General features: G+C 34.0%; 2 protein-coding genes across 2 annotated transcripts; one reads left to right on the top strand and one right to left on the bottom strand.

Moving 5' to 3' along the window:
* The first annotated feature begins 902 nt into the window (after nucleotides 1–902).
* On the top strand, nucleotides 903–5081 carry LOC143622727 (nicotinate phosphoribosyltransferase 1-like). The gene is made up of 15 exons (XM_077093790.1): nucleotides 903–1102; nucleotides 1757–1904; nucleotides 2377–2496; nucleotides 2582–2716; nucleotides 2795–2856; nucleotides 2940–3015; nucleotides 3111–3212; nucleotides 3305–3421; nucleotides 3509–3567; nucleotides 3652–3826; nucleotides 3907–4041; nucleotides 4114–4212; nucleotides 4477–4585; nucleotides 4668–4780; nucleotides 4874–5081. Exons 1-15 carry the CDS (start codon nucleotides 939–941, stop codon nucleotides 4949–4951), a joined length of 1692 nt encoding a protein of 563 aa, XP_076949905.1. The 5' UTR covers nucleotides 903–938; the 3' UTR covers nucleotides 4952–5081.
* LOC143622728 (DNA polymerase alpha catalytic subunit-like) lies at nucleotides 4976–12887 on the bottom strand. Its single transcript, XM_077093791.1, has 31 exons — nucleotides 11676–12887; nucleotides 10893–11051; nucleotides 10701–10784; nucleotides 10530–10604; nucleotides 10370–10434; nucleotides 10178–10268; nucleotides 9911–10099; nucleotides 9647–9810; nucleotides 9448–9562; nucleotides 9199–9378; nucleotides 9002–9115; nucleotides 8799–8918; nucleotides 8414–8713; nucleotides 8219–8311; nucleotides 8026–8144; nucleotides 7863–7935; nucleotides 7722–7778; nucleotides 7543–7635; nucleotides 7349–7471; nucleotides 7180–7277; nucleotides 7054–7099; nucleotides 6864–6977; nucleotides 6695–6778; nucleotides 6498–6611; nucleotides 6316–6405; nucleotides 6150–6226; nucleotides 5861–6065; nucleotides 5719–5772; nucleotides 5514–5633; nucleotides 5338–5412; nucleotides 4976–5242 (listed from the first exon to the last, which is right to left on the bottom strand). Exons 1-31 carry the CDS (start codon nucleotides 12693–12695, stop codon nucleotides 5096–5098), a joined length of 4458 nt encoding a protein of 1485 aa, XP_076949906.1. The 5' UTR covers nucleotides 12696–12887; the 3' UTR covers nucleotides 4976–5095.
* Nucleotides 12888–16153: the final 3266 nt, after the last annotated feature.

Genomic DNA, 16153 nt, shown 5'->3' with positions numbered 1-16153 from the left:
TCCCCAACATCTATAAAAAGGTCCAAATCCTTGGTAAAAACCATAATTAAACCAAAAAACTAAATTTGTCGAAATAAAAACATTAACATGTAAAAAGTTAAAATACTTAAAAACAACATTTATCCGGTTGGTAAAAACCGAGCGTCGAAACACAAACGTTGGTAAAAACCGAGCGTTATGACGAAAATTTTATCAGTAGCTCCTAACGGTATGAAAATGTTGGTAAAACCAAGCATTAAAAACTAAAAAACAAATTTGTCAAATTCAAATGTAAAAAGACACAATATAAACAAAAAAGAATATCAAAGCGATATATATTCGATCGGTAAAACCCGAGGCATTGGTAAAATCAAGTATTCTAGGTCCCAAGCGTTGCGGCGGTGAGTTGACACGAATTCAGACCGTTTCAATTATGTTAGAATAATCACTTTATAAAAGCTAGCTCAGATTAAAAAAACTAATATAGCTAGACTTGTATTAAAAGAGAAGGAAAAAGTAACAATCACAGGTTAATTTAAGTCGTTATTAATACTTGACTTCTTGACCACTTAATCATAAAACTTTCGATGATTTCCACAAATTTTCCTTTTTTATTTAAAGATTCTTCAATGCCTAAAAAATATACCAAGTTATTTTAGTAAAAGAAATAAAAAAAAAACAGACACGTAATGTCGTAATTATAGAAAAGTATTTATATTTATAAAATATGATCTTTTGTCTTTGTAAATAAATAAATATATATTCATAGATAGATTTATATATGTATTTATTGCCTTGGTATATGGTTCAATTCCAAATCCAGTTCATTCTTTCTTCTTCTTCTTCTTCAAAACAAAACAACGCTTTTTCTCGTACTTTACGAACATACATATATACACACACACCAGCTTCACATATATTAATATTATTCATTTTTATTATTACATATAATAATATTAATGGAATCAACACGGAAGGTTAACGGCGGCGTAAAAGATGGTAAACGTATGCCGGCAATCAACGGGCCCACCAATCCAATGGTTACACCACTCCTGACCGATCTTTATCAGTTCACCATGGCCTATGCTTATTGGAAAGCCGGCAAACATAACGATCGTGCCGTGTTAGTTATTTCTTATTTCATTTATTCTGGTTTTGTATTGTTCGTGTGTTTAATGTTCTGTCTTTATTTGCATTTATCTGGTTTTGTTTAATTGTGTACGGAGAATTTATTTATGGGTTAATTTATTGGTAATTAATTAGGGTTATCTGATATGATATGATATGTTAGATGAGTGAGGTGTGTGCATGAAACTGAAAATATCGATCTGAAACAAACAAACAAACAAACTTACGGTTTGGTTTTGGTTTTGCATGTAATAAAAACCGAAAAAGGTTAGCTGAACCGGATTTCTATATTTTCATTTTTTTTATTTTTTATTTTAACTAATTCATAAGAATAATTTAATAGATATGAAAAATCAATTAGTTTTATTTACAAAATGGTTTATACCTAAATTCAATATTTTGGGCCAACTTTTTTTTTCAGCCTAAACATTTCAAGCTAAATTGACGAAAATTGAAACCGAACCAAGACGAATACCGGAAACCGAACAGTTTCAAAAATCTTCGGTTTTCAGTTTGGTTTTAGCATAAAATCGGCGTAAACCGAACCATGCACACCTTTGTGTTAAATGTATAATGTGTAATTGCTATTAATGAGTTGTAAATCTTGTAATGCATAATTGGATTCTGTATAATTGTGAGTTTATTTCAGGTTTGATTTGTATTTTCGAAGGAACCCGTTTGGGGGCGAATACACGGTTTTTGCAGGTTTGGAAGAGTGCATAAGGTTCATTGCTAATTTTAAATTATCAAAGGAAGAGATTGCTTTTGTTAGAGATTGTTTATCTCCCACATGTGAGGTAAGTATTCGCCTTGCTTGCGGTGCGCGCATATAATGTATATATGTGTGAACCCTCGGGTGGGCAAAAGTAAAATTGCACTAATTTTGACGTTATTTTACTAATCTCGTGAAAATAACGTTAAAAGTGGCGGAAGGTTAATCAGGCATCATGTGGTGGCGTTGATAGCCGAAAGACAAGGGCACATGCACCGATCAGCCGGTGTCCCGATGATTGAGTGCTATGTGCCTTATGTCCAAGGCTTGATGCAAAACTACTATCGAGCCGGGGGTCTCACCGGAAGCAGCCTCTCTATCCCTATGGGATAGAGGTAAGGCTGTCTACATCTTACCCTCCTCAGACCCTACCATAGCATTGCTATTGGTGGGATATACTGAGTACGATGATGATGTGAGGTAAGTATTGTTATTATGGTTAAAATGGTAAAAAGGGTAGAAGGGTCATTTACTAATCTTTTTCGTGTTGAGTATAGGATGGTTTCTTTGACTATCTTGGAGGAATTGACTGTTCTAATGTTGAAGTGTATGCTATTGCTGAGGGATCTGTCGTGTTTCCGAAAGTACCCTTGATGAGGATTGAAGGCCCTGTTGCTGTGAGTCTTTATAAACTTGTTTATATGTTCATTCTGGAAGATAATTGTTTTATAACGTTAACATATTTATATTATTATTTTTCAGGTGGTTCAACTATTGGAAACTCCTTTTGTGAATCTTATAAATTTTGCTTCTTTGGTCACTACAAATGCTGCAAGACACCGTTTTGTTGCTGGGAAAAACAAACTTCTTCTCGAGTTTGGCCTTCGGCGGGCACAGGTGTATTTTTAATATTAAGAATTGATTATAATTGTTATTGTTTTTGTCGTTAATAATTTTTTTGTATTTCATACATAGGGCCCGGATGGTGGTGTAGGGGCATCAAGGTATTGCTACATGGGCGGATTTGATGCAACAAGGTAATCGTGTTGACCACGTTTATTAGTCAACATGTTCTAAAACATTGTGAATCAATATTGATTTTATTTTCTGTGTTATATAGCAATTGTGCAGCTGGAAAGTTATTTGGAATTCCACTTCGTGGGACCCATTCTCATGCTTTTGTCAGCTCGTTCACGGTTGGTGTCATATATAAATTACCATATTATGATTTTTTTTCCTTGTGTTTTATCGCTTATATTAATAGTCGATTTGTTGATGTTTACTTCTTTAGGGACCTGATGAGATTACAAAGAGATCTCTTAAAAGTCAAGATGGGTCAAATGTATGCAAGGATTTTGTTGACCTCACACAAATGTGGTTAGGCAAACTCAAGGTGTTAAAACAAATAATTTCTTACTTGACCTAACAAACTTAAATAGTTATATTTCAATACATTGTTTATATATTATGTTGCATGTGTTACAGAGATTAAGCTCATCGGAGGGTGTTTTTGGGGAGACTAATCAAAGTGAGCTGGCAGCTTTTGTTTCGTATGCGCTCGCATTTCCCAACAGCTTTCTAGCCCTTGTGGACACATATGATGTACAAGCATTTTTTTAATCAATTTACATATGTATAATTGTTATTAATTTCATTGATTGGTTACATAATATGGCTATATCCAATCAGGTGATGAGGAGTGGCATTCCTAATTTTTGTGCAGTTGCTCTAGCGCTACATGATATGGGGTGTGTTTGTAACGTATTTGTCTTTTAAGTTATTAATAATAAAATGTCATATTTTGGCTTGATGATTACTGTTTTTATATTCAGGTATAAAGCAAAAGGCATTAGATTAGACTCGGGTGACCTTGCTTACCTGTCATGTGAATCCAGGAAGTTTTTTCAAACCGTTGAAAAGGAATTTCATGTTCCCGGTTTTGGAAAGATCAATATTACTGCTAGTAATGACCTTAATGAGGAAACTTTAGATGCTTTAAACAAACAGGTGAGTTATCAACTTATCATGAATATAACAATTATAAAATTCTATATTTATATTAAATTCTGGTTTCTTGATATTGTCAGGGCCATGAGGTTGACTCTTTTGGGATTGGGACCAATTTGGTTACATGTTTTACTCAACCTGCTTTAGGTTGTGTATTCAAGCTTGTTGAGATTAATAATCAGCCACGGATAAAGCTATCAGAAGACATCTCAAAGGTTTGGAATCATTAGTTTGTGTTCCGTTTGTGTTTTTGAATTTGGGATAATAAATGGATGTTTTGGTCTTAGGTATCGATTCCATGTAAGAAACGGTCGTTTAGATTGTATGGGAAAGAAGGGTATGCTCTTGTTGACATAATGTCGGGCGAAAATGAACCGCCTCCAAAGGTAAGCTCCTCAATTTGTATCTGTTTTAGAATTTATTTATAACAAAAGTTTTATATATAAATATATTATTTTAAGAAATATATAATTGTTGCTTTTAATGTAGGTATATGTACACTTATAAGTTATAACCATGGCAGAACCATAAATCAGTTATCAGAAAAATCATATACAAACTATTGGTTTCTCAATTTGATTTGGGGTTTTGAGTTAATTTGTTTATAATTCAGTTTTTCGGTTTTCTGCTCACCCTTGGTTTAAATACAGGTAGGGCAAAGGATTTTATGTCGACATCCGTTTAGTGAATCAAAGAGAGCTTATGTGGTGCCACAACATGTTGAGGATCTTATGAAGTGCTATTGGCCTGGAAGCGCAGGTACGAGTTGAATATTTCAACTTTTTTTAATAAATAATAGATACATCACTTGGATGATTAAAATGTATATAAATATTTGAAGACAAAGCAAGAGAAGAACTACCAACACTCGAGCAGATCAGAGAACATTGTATGAAACAACTGGAGCAAATGCGTACCGATCACATGAGAAGATTGAATCCAACACCTTACAAGGTATGCTATATTTGCTATTAAATAAAATAGATTTATATAAACATTTTTTAAGTTTTTAAACAGAAATTTGACTTGTTAAATTTACTGAAACAGGTTAGTGTAAGCGCAAAGTTATATGAGTTCATTCATTTCCTATGGCTCAACGAAGCGCCAGTTGGGGAGCTGCAGTAAGGATGGATATTGTATGCAGAGAAACCAGACATCATATTCATTTCAACATTTTTTATTTTTTATCTGAATACATTGAATAAAATTTTCCATTAATGAAAACACATATTTGACTTTGTATTTTGTATTACATTTGATCCAAAGTAATTAGATTGTGACAAGAAAATCATTGAGTTTCACCCAACCATAACCGCATCGGTCCCTGACCTTTTGTGCTGTCTTCAAAGCTAATTCAACCAAAGGTGTAATTCTAGCAACCTCTTTCTCAACTGGAGCTCGAAACTTGGCCTTGACCTGAAATTCATGATCAACGTAATTTTACAAGTTATTAATCTCTATGCAGATATAATACTATAAAAACAAACTTTAATCGCGTTTAACATAATTACCTTGTCAACACACCGATGAGCATCCAAAAGATAGCAAAAGTATGAGAGTTGTTTGTACATAGCTGCCTCAGAGTACTAGTCAATGTAAAGTTTATATATCAGTATTAAAAACAATGACAAATATAAATAAACAAAAAGTATTTTTTGGATTGAAACATGAAAGGGGAGAGAGAAACCTGTCTCACAAGACGACCATTGCATCGAGGGTAATTTGGGCATACAGTTCCTCTCTCAGAGTCCCCAACGACTCGCAGGTTCAAGCTTCGTGTAGTATAGTTGCAGGTTTCATCATCACACTGAATATATTCCATAAATGATCAGATAATAAACTATAAATCTTGTACAAAAATCATATCTTTAAAATATGAAAATCTTGCATACCGTCATTGAACATTTGTAGTATGTTGATATGAACGAATCGGCTCGTCTTTTTACCTGATAAACAATATAAAAGTTAAGTTTCACATCTTCACATTGTAATGCAAATATTATCAGGTTTAATTTATTAAAGATATTAATTAACCTGATTGGCTATTGAAACTGGAGGGACTTCCACTTGACATTTCGGGCAACATAACTTTTGCCAAAAACTGCTGTCGGGTAACTCATCTTGCAAGTCTGATGGTTTTTCAAGAACTAATGTTCTTATGTAACTGAAGACGGATGGACAGTCAAAAGTATCAGAGCAACCAGGGCATGACAAACTTAACGCCTCGCAACCTCGGTACCTAAAACCATATTCAAAGCACAATTACAAATATGCCCTTATCACCAACAAAAGACGAATTCAGAAAAAGAAAATTAGTGATTACCTCTCTTCATCATCTGTAACACAGATAATTGAGCTGGAATGATCGTTGCTTGCAATTTCAACCGATTTACTTTGGAACTGAAAATAAGTCATAAACGAAAGAGGCAATTGTGTTGTTAATAGCTACTAATGACCATATAAAGCTTATAGAGAAAACAGTTATGTACCTTTGTAGGATCAAGCCCTAAACAATCAGCCAGCACAGACGGACTTGTACCCTCGATTGATGCACACAGGCGCGATACCACTGGATGAATCTGAGTTGACCATAAAAGGTTGATAAGTGATAGAACCGAAACTACATAATAATAAGGTTGAAGGTATAAATAAAAAGTTATCTATTTGGTACCTGTTGTGCCAGATAGTAATCAATGTCAATCATCAATTTCTCATTATCCTTTGTCAATTCATCAGGGTGTCTTGCACGCTGAGCAATCCCTGCAGATGAACTCGAACCATTCCCCTGTTGATATAAACATATAAAATATTAAAATAAAAATGACAGATGAAAGCTTATGCAAGAGTGAGTAAACCTTTATTACAAACCTGTTCACAGCAAATTATATAAGGAACCGTATCGCCGACAGAGCAACCACTAGTGTATCCTAGTTTTCGTAGCCTAAGTGCCACCTGTGTATCAGTATGGCAAATGGATGAATAATCATAAAAACAGAAGGTGGAAACGACAAATAGACAAGATACTGTGTGGTCTTACTTCAACATGAGGTTGACTTTTAGCGTCTGGATATGCTTCAGGTGGTTTGGTCAACGTTTTTGTAATGATATATTTCTCCAGTGCTACTTCTCCACTCCTCATCTCCTCTTGTACCTGCTTATACAGATTATTAGATTTGTAGTGTTATGAATCAATATTCTATCTAAATATTATACGTGTATGAATATACCTTCCTGAGTTTGTTGTGTGTTGCCTCAACAACTTCCTCACAAGACCTGTTAGTATAAGAGTTCATGCATTGTAAGTTTCAAAAAGTGTAAATGCATTAAAAATAGTCGCAACAAATTAGACATACAGCTCGGATAATATTTGTTCCAAACAGTAATCTCCTGTTTCCTTTGATAACAAACTCCAGTCACGTCGAACCATATCAAGACCCTTTCGCTCTATAACCTACAGATTTCATAACATTTAGGAGCTACGACAAACAATATAAAAAATTAATAATGTGTATGATCAAGTACCTTGTGGACTTTCCCATCTCTTAATTGCTCCTTCACAGCCGCATATTTCTTCTTCTTAAGTAGCAGCATTCTCTTGTATAAACCATCAAGATCAATTTCTAAACGTTTGTATCTCTTGTTGACCTAACATTCAACAGAAATAAGAATCATTTCACAAAAAAAACAGTGGCATCTAATACAAGTTAAAACAATACCTCTTTGATGACATTTCCTGCAATAGCTTTGGCTTTGGTAATATCATCAAGTCCAGTGTATATCATAATTGAATCAGTATCACCATAAATCACCTGGAACCAAAAGAAGCATACTTTAAAAAACAAAACAAGCCATAAAAAAGACGAAACGAACTATGTTTTGATACTAGATAAATCACCTCCAAGTTTAAATTGTTCTGAACAAGATCAACAGTCTTTTGTAAAATCTCTCTCCCCTGTAAATAATATATAATTTGATAATCACATATGCATTCCTATGATCGTTTCATATTTCAGAATAAAACTTATAGCATTCTTACTTGTAGTGTTATAAGCTCTGCAAGCGGCTTTGCATAGAACCGAGAACTAGAAAAACCCAAACATCCATACATACTGATGCAAAGTAAAAAAAGAAGCTAGTGAGAAAAACAAGGATTCAAAAAATGATAAATTATGATAATAAACACAAATAAAAACACAAACCTATTTGCTGTTAGTTTGAGTGCTTGCTGTTGTATATCATATTGTTGGTACTTTAGACCCGTTTCCTTTTTCAACCACTGTTTTACAGTTTTCCTTCTCTCAACCAAATTTTTAAGTAGCTACAAAAAGTAACATCATATAAGTTACCTTTTAGTCACATTTAATCTTTTACTAATCAGTTATGTTCGTTTACCTCAGGTAAAACTCCAGTTGCTTTTGAAGAAGGTAAGCAAGAAACTAAACCGTCTTCAGATCGGTCTACTGTTGTAAAACAGATATTATACTCCTGATAAAAGACACAAAAAAACACAAAAATAACGTTTAGATCAGCAGACGTGTGAAGAGTTGGGAAGTAACAAGTATAGTGGATGCAAAACTATTGACTAACCTGGATGATAGAAGGGTATAAACTGTTGAAATCCAGAAGCAAAATATATTTATCATATAAACCTTTTTTAGGTTCCAACACCAAACCACCTGCATACGCGGGTCCTTTTTTGGATTTTGCAGGCTCGTTTTCTGTTTCATCGTTCACACCCAAATCATCGATTGCTTTGTCTTCAGAGCTCTCTGACTTTCTTTTTGCTGTTTTGTTCTCCTTTGGTGCATAAAACTTGTCCGGTAACATAAACTTTTTAGCATGGAATGCATGCAATAAGAGATATTCAACCCTTTGAGCTCTAGCACCCTGTAATCAAATTACATAAAAATATAAATAAACAAATGCTTATGTAATGCAAGAGTTTTTGATTGTGTATATTTAACAGGTGTACCTGAAGAGTTTTTCCCCAAAGATTACCACTAATATTAGTCAGTTGACGTGTGAGAGGAAGCACACTCAAATGAAACATGAGTTCCATTGACAACCATGCATCTGTCTCCCCGATTTCAATCTAAAAAATCCACATTATTACTATTAATGTTTTGAAAATACATTAAAAAGAAAAATATGACCAAATTAAACAGTAGGACATACAAGTTCCATTAGGGTTTGAGAATTTTGAAACATGCCAGGAATTTCATGTGGAGCAATCTCCTTTCGCTTCTTATTCAACTGAGTTTTTGCAAGTTCTGTCAATGAATAACTAACCTGAAAAACAAATTTCATCTGTTAAAACTTAACTGTAAAAGTAAAACATCATCTTGCTATGCTACCCAACATAATCTTCATACCTCCTTCAACAGATCACGAGAACACAAAAAGGTATCACACAAAAGACGCCCTGCAATGCAAGACATAATTCCTGGACTTGCTCCAGACCCGAAAACTGTGCTTCCTTTATTTAACCTAGGCATCTCAGACCGCTTGAGCCGTCCTATTTTTGACCACATGCTGCTAGGAACTTTACAAGCCTGCAATATCATGTTATCGTTAATATTCATTAAACCAAGCATAAAATAAACTTTATTTAACATTTCAACCTTCACTCTGTTAAGAAGAACATCCAAATCAAATCCAGATATGTTGTGACCAACAAGAATATCACTATCCAGTTTGTGTAACTCAATCATCAACCGGTTTAATAAAGCTCTTTCACTGCAAACATGTAACCGATAGAAAACATCAATTAATGAACTGAAACCTGGACTTATTGAAAAACACTTACAAGACAAAACTTGCCTGCTTTCCATGCTAATGATGTTTGACCCGGCCTTTGAGTTTCTATCGGCTGCTTCTTTGTTAAATCCCATTGGAAACAAACCGTCTTCAAGCTTACGAACAACTGTGAAATGGCTTAACATTCCAGGTCTTGTCCATTCAGAGGCTAACATAGGGGTGTCAATCTGCATGGTAACACATGATATACAATTAAATGAGTATATAAATAAATAAATAAATAAATGTCAAAACTGAGTAGCAGAATATATGTATAGCATAAGGTACCTTGGCTCTGTGACAGCAAATGACAGATGCAGATGCGATTTCATTTGTATTTTGTTTTTGGTTTACTACAGTTTTCAGATTGATTGCAGTAACAACTACAGGAGGAATCTCTCCCGTGTTTGTTGGGTTATTGGCGACTTTGATGTCTTTTGAGCAATCAACAGTAACCTCAAACTTGCACCAGCTTACCTGTTCAAGAAGTAATCAAGTCATCATAATGAAAAAAAGTGATAATGTAATAAAAAGCTTTTAATATAAAAGTCTTACACGCTGAGCAGTGGAGCTGCTAGAAAACTTTGAAATCGATAGCCATGATGGTCCTTTAATCTTCCTTTTGATAAGAAAAAGCTCCAGGGCACTGCACGCAACACAATTATTGGTTTTCAGATTCTACATATTTTGTAACTAACTTGATATTGCTAGTGATTTATTATTTAAAAAAAAACTAACTTTTTATACCTTGTATGTGTTCCAAGCAACGCAGAGAAGGTCTTACCCTTAAGATCCGCAGAAAGTGGTGCGTCCTGCAGTTTCAACATATAAAATGTTAAGTAAAATCTATATAAGAAAAGAAATAAGAATCAGGGACTAAATATTTTCCATGAAATGTGTGAAATACCTTGAATGGATAACTGATTTTAAGTACATAGCTTTCTTTGCGCTCTATGTCAGATCTCTCAAATGCATAACTCCTCTGAAAAAAATCACAAACGGTTGAATAATAGAAACAACACATGCTGAAATTAACATCAAATCTTTAGCTTAAAATCTAATATGGCTAGTAACAGACCTTCACTGGTTTCATGCTGAAGTTTGAGACATTTCGGTCAAGCAAACGTATTCTCAAGTCAGCCTTCAATTCAGATGCCATTTCCTAATAAAGTAAAGTAAAAAGGCATCAATAATAACCTCACGGGACAAGTACTAAGAATACAAGTAATGTGATTATGTAACTTAGAAGAATGAAATGAAGGTATATTACATGAAGCTTGGTGAAAAAAACCGTAGGTGATACTTTTGATTCTTGAAGCTTCAAAAGGTCAATCTCGTTAAATACAGAACCACTGGGGATAGCATATATGCATCTCTGCATATTCTTCACAACCACGCAACAGCTCTGATACGTTTTTCCTGTTTTGACCTTCAATGAAACGAAAACTTTCAGAGATCAAGATCATTTTTTAAGCAACAAGCATAGAGAAAAAAGGTTAAAAAAACAATCCTTCATGTCAAACATTCACTAACTACAAACAATTCTTTTTGTCTACAATTATCACCAAGTATCAAGTTAAACAGTAGGTGTCATAATGCATAATGAATAATGATATTCAATTTAGATTTATAGTTAGACCATTATGGTGTAAACAAACAAATAAGAAAGAGATACTACAAACGTGTTTCAACCATAAAAGGCGAAGATCACATTAGTACACACAGGCTTCTACTATTCACTTACAGCCATGATAATCGTCTACGTATAGCCTCTTACTGAAACTTTGCACGCAATGCAACAATACAGCATGCCCCGGTTAACATAAAAAAGGCACGACACATGAAAATTTAAAAGCCTTGTTAACACAGTTATTCAAACTATAGTTGACAAATTAATATAAGCGCCTATATGAGTGTTCAATCATTAACTAAATACGAACGAAACAAGTGACTGCAATGAAACACACTATACAATTTCATTAAAAAACTAATGTGTTGCCAGCATCATGCATAAATAAACGGTACACCTAGAAATTAAATTAACCAAAAGTACCTTCCCAAACAAATAAATATTGCCAGCATTTGAACCATAAAACTCCTCATAAGCATCAAGCATATAAAACGGAAGCGACCCGTCCGAATCCACCACAAACGGATGCTTCCCATCCGAACTCAACCCATTAACAACCTCCTCACTCAAACCCAAACTCACAACCGCCTCCAATCCCGCACTCGCACTAAAAGTCGGATCCTTCTCCTCCTTCACCTTCGCATTCAACGTCCACACTTCCGCCCCCTTCACCGTCACCGACTCCGCCTTCACTTCACTCTCATCCTTCACCTCCTCATTCTTGTTATCAATCACATCCAAATCATTATCAATTTCAAATCTTTCAACCACTTCCTTCTCTTCAACCACTTTATCCAAATTATTAACCGACTGACTCTCGGGACGCTCTCGCTCGGTCTTAACATTAACACCAAACGGGGTAATAATATTATTCGGGAAAACCCTTTTATTAATCTGCCTCCGTTTCTCTTTCGCACTCTCGTCGGGTGTAATTTCCGCAAGCACATCATCTAAAATACTATCACACGAAACCGCAGCGGGCTTATTTTTATTAAAGGCAGCAGAAGTAAACATATTCGATATCCTCTGCTTACCCATCAAAGCAGCCGCAGCTTCAAACGAAGGTTTCTTAACATCCTTTTTATCCGATTTCGGCTTCTTCGGTTTCTTCTTCTTCTCCATTTCACCTTCCAATTCGTCTTCGGACGACGGAACAACACCGGACTCGGTCCAATCAACTTCCTCACCTTTATCCGCGTACCCAACGCCGTCATCGTCAACAATAAAGTCTCCGAAGTCTTGTTTCCGTTTGGCGACAAGACTCTCGTACTCGTCCTCGTCGACCGTGTCGTATATAGGTTCGGCGAGTTTGATCTGGTAACGGTCGGTGGTGTCGGCGGCGCCGCCGGATCTTAGGGTTTTGAGTTTGTTGAGAGCTTCTGCTCGCTTATCGGAGTTTGACCCTCGTGTTTTTCGCTTCTGTCGCAGGTTGTCGTCTGTCATGTTTTGATGTTTGGGTGTTTGATTTGATGAGTGGATCTATGGAGACTGAGAGTGTGGTTTGATAGGGTTTGATTTTGATAAAGGAAATGGGGGGAATGAAATGTGTGAATTAGCGGGAAGAAAATTTTAGCGCCAAAAATGAAATTGGGTAAACGGTAGCCGATCTGGGTAAGTGGGTCCGTATTCAAACTATTTTTTGAGATAATAATACTTTAGGCCGGGCATGTGAGATAGGCAAAGTCGGTTTTGTTGTTACGAGACAAGTGCTTAACCATAACCATAATTATAAACATAACCGAGGTTTAGTTGTGGAATAATGTTTAACCATAATCATAAGTCTATAATTGAAAAGTCGGTTAACCATAAATCAGTTATGTTTCAGTTTTGATTAACTTCGGTTAATTGTCGACATAGTACATTTCAAAACAATCACACATCTAAAAATGTTGGGTATCACGTCTTACACACGTCTTAAACACATCTCGTGTTTTTTGGTTTAGTGGTTATTCACACACACCTCCAACAAACAAGACCATGTTTTTAAACCTGCAATGGTATGTGTCTTGTGATTTTTTTAATCGAGCACAAGTTTATGTAATTTTCTTAAAATTGGATTTGGTATTGTTTTTAACCAAGTTGTATCACCCTAAAAACAATTATATTAAAGCACAGAAATTATAAGGGAAAATTCTCAAACTAAACCATTTATAGTGAGAGATTTCAGATTTGTCCTCTCAAAATAGTTTTTCTGGATTTGTCCCTTATCTAACGCATCGTCGGCGATGTGTTAGGTAGTCCCGCCGACGAGTTAGCTAACATATAGTCGACGAAGTGTTAGGCCTCCAAACACATAGTCAAAGATGTGTTAGCTATCCAAACATAGGGTTAAAGATGTGTTTAGCATTTTGTTTGTTTTGTTTTAATATTATATTATCATAACTAGTTTTACTTATATTTGGTTTTCTTTCATAACTTTTAATATATAAAGTTTTATATAATTTTGAATTTACCGTTGAGACGTGATTTTTATCTACATGTTGACATAAAAAAAATTAAAACCATGTCGGGTCATATTTTATTGAACATTTCGATATTAATTTAACACCGCTAGGTTTTAAGTATCTTTATATAGGTCCGTAGATAAAAAAGAACATGTCTTAGCGGTACATTCGAAATTATATAAAACTTTATATATTATATGTTAGATGTTATAAAAGAAAACCATTATAATAATATAATATTAAAAAAAAACAAAAGGCTAAACTCATCTTTAACCTTATGTTTGGATAGCTAACACATCTTTGATTATGTGTTTGGAGGCCTAACACATCATTGACTATGTGTTTGGAGGCCTAGCATATCGCTGACTATGTGTTAGCTAACTCGTCGGCAGGACTACCTAAAGCATCACCGACGATGCATTAAAAGAGAACCAAATATGAAAAAACGATTTTAGGAGGACAAAATTAGAATCTCTCACTATTAAGAGGCTATTTTGGAAATTTTCCCAAATTACAATCTCTTATAATTGAAACTAAATGAAACCTTAGTAAATAGTCAAATACTAATAACTGTGTAATTATTATCAACCAATAATCAAGTATCGTTGTTTTAACTAATTAAAAGCAATATAATTAATAGCCTAGTTAACCTGCAACAGTGCTAATTTAAAAATAACATGAAGTTTTTTTTAAGCTTTAAGCATAAGTTAAGTCGGAACATTGATGACGGAACCTGATTGGCATAAGAAAAAATCACTAGATGTCTTACTTGATTATTAATGATTATTAAGAGACTTCATAAGTCATTAAGAGGTGTAACCAAGCATATAATCTAGCTCTCCTTTTGATTAATTCAAATATAGTTTCTTAATGGAATGGAATCATTAAGAGTTCACCAAAGAACCCAAAATTCATGTTAAGATTGCTTGAGAACATACTCCGTGATCTAAGTCATTATTTTTTAGCTGAATACTAAAAGTGGCACAAGTTAACTCTTGGAACTACCTGCATGTTATTTAAAATCATTTGGAAAATACATTTGGTACAAATTGTATTGAGCACATTAGTTAGATTAACGTTATTGTAAACAATTATTAGAAGAGAGAGAAACAGCTAGCACCTCCTAACAAATACTATTTTTATTTCTTCCACTTTGTCGGTGGTCTACAAAATTTGCACACCAACCAGTAGTAATATTATTCTACCTTAACATCATATAAAATGTTACATATTCCTAAACGTGTTTCACTGGTCTAAGAGCATTCACATTCCATCTCCTATAATTATGTGTGGGGAGTTTGTAAATTATGGGGTGAGGTTGTGAGTAATTGTGAGTGTAAATTATAGGGCAGAGAGAAAAATGTAGTGATTTTTTGTAAATTTGAGAAAACATTTGGAGAACATTGTTTGCCCATATTTATTTTTTAATATTTGTTGGATTGGTTGTGAGTAGAGGAGAGAGAAAACTGTAATGATAAATGTATAAAAATATTATTTAATTGAACAGGAGAGAGAAATGTAATGTTTTTTAGTATAACTATTGAGATAGGGATGAAGAATGGGATGAGAATGCTCTAATGTATAGTAAACATTACATGTTTTAAAGGCTCAAATTCAATAGTGGTTTGGTTTGTTTCACTCAAGTTTTGGTAAATCCATAATCATCTGGCCCGGCTTTGAAGATTTAAGTGATAAGGGTTGAAAATCAAACCCTTGATCAAACACACAAACACAAGATTGAACAACTTGTTTGACACCTTTTATTATTAATCAACGAAAACACACAAATAAAATAAGCCGAACAATCTATTTATAATAAACTCATTCTAGTCCAAACCCAACACAAACTCTATTTTAACAAACAAAAAAACCTTATTAGTTAAAACTAATAATTATCTCTAATTTAAATATAAAATACTCAATAAAAAATTCACCAAGAATTATCTATAACACGTTTGATCTTTATCTCCAACATTCAAGATTAACGTTATCAGTAAGTACCAAAGCCGGTCGTACGCCCTACCGAACAAAATATATAAGGTAATTTATTTAAACGACGATTGACGTAATGAATTAAAAAAGGTTTTGGATCCAACATATTTAAAAAATAATTAAGATCAATTCCTTTAAACGAATTATGTTTCTACCATTGAACTTTAATAAATTTATTAGTTTAGTAATGCTCTTGTTTTCTAACAAATATTTTCCTTTTATACCCCTTTTGTCAATTTATATTATAGTTAAAGCTACCGTTTAACTCTAGACATGTTTAGTTAATCAAGTAGTTTTTTTTTCATCTTCCACTATTTAGGTTAAACCTTACGTGATAACATATATTAATCCTTCAATATATCAAATAAGAGCATCCACAACAACAAACTTTAACAAACCGTCACATTACCGTCACATTAGTTTTCAAACTTTTTTTTAAAAACCCACTTTTTTTCCACAACAAAC

This window comes from Bidens hawaiensis, unplaced genomic scaffold, assembly GCF_021521415.1.
Source record: "Bidens hawaiensis isolate Kalapana, Puna unplaced genomic scaffold, B.hawaiensis_p1.1 tig00003241_1, whole genome shotgun sequence".
NCBI lineage: Eukaryota > Viridiplantae > Streptophyta > Magnoliopsida > Asterales > Asteraceae > Bidens > Bidens hawaiensis.
Note: the sequence above shows the minus strand (reverse complement) of the source record. Positions and strands in the feature narration are given on the sequence as shown.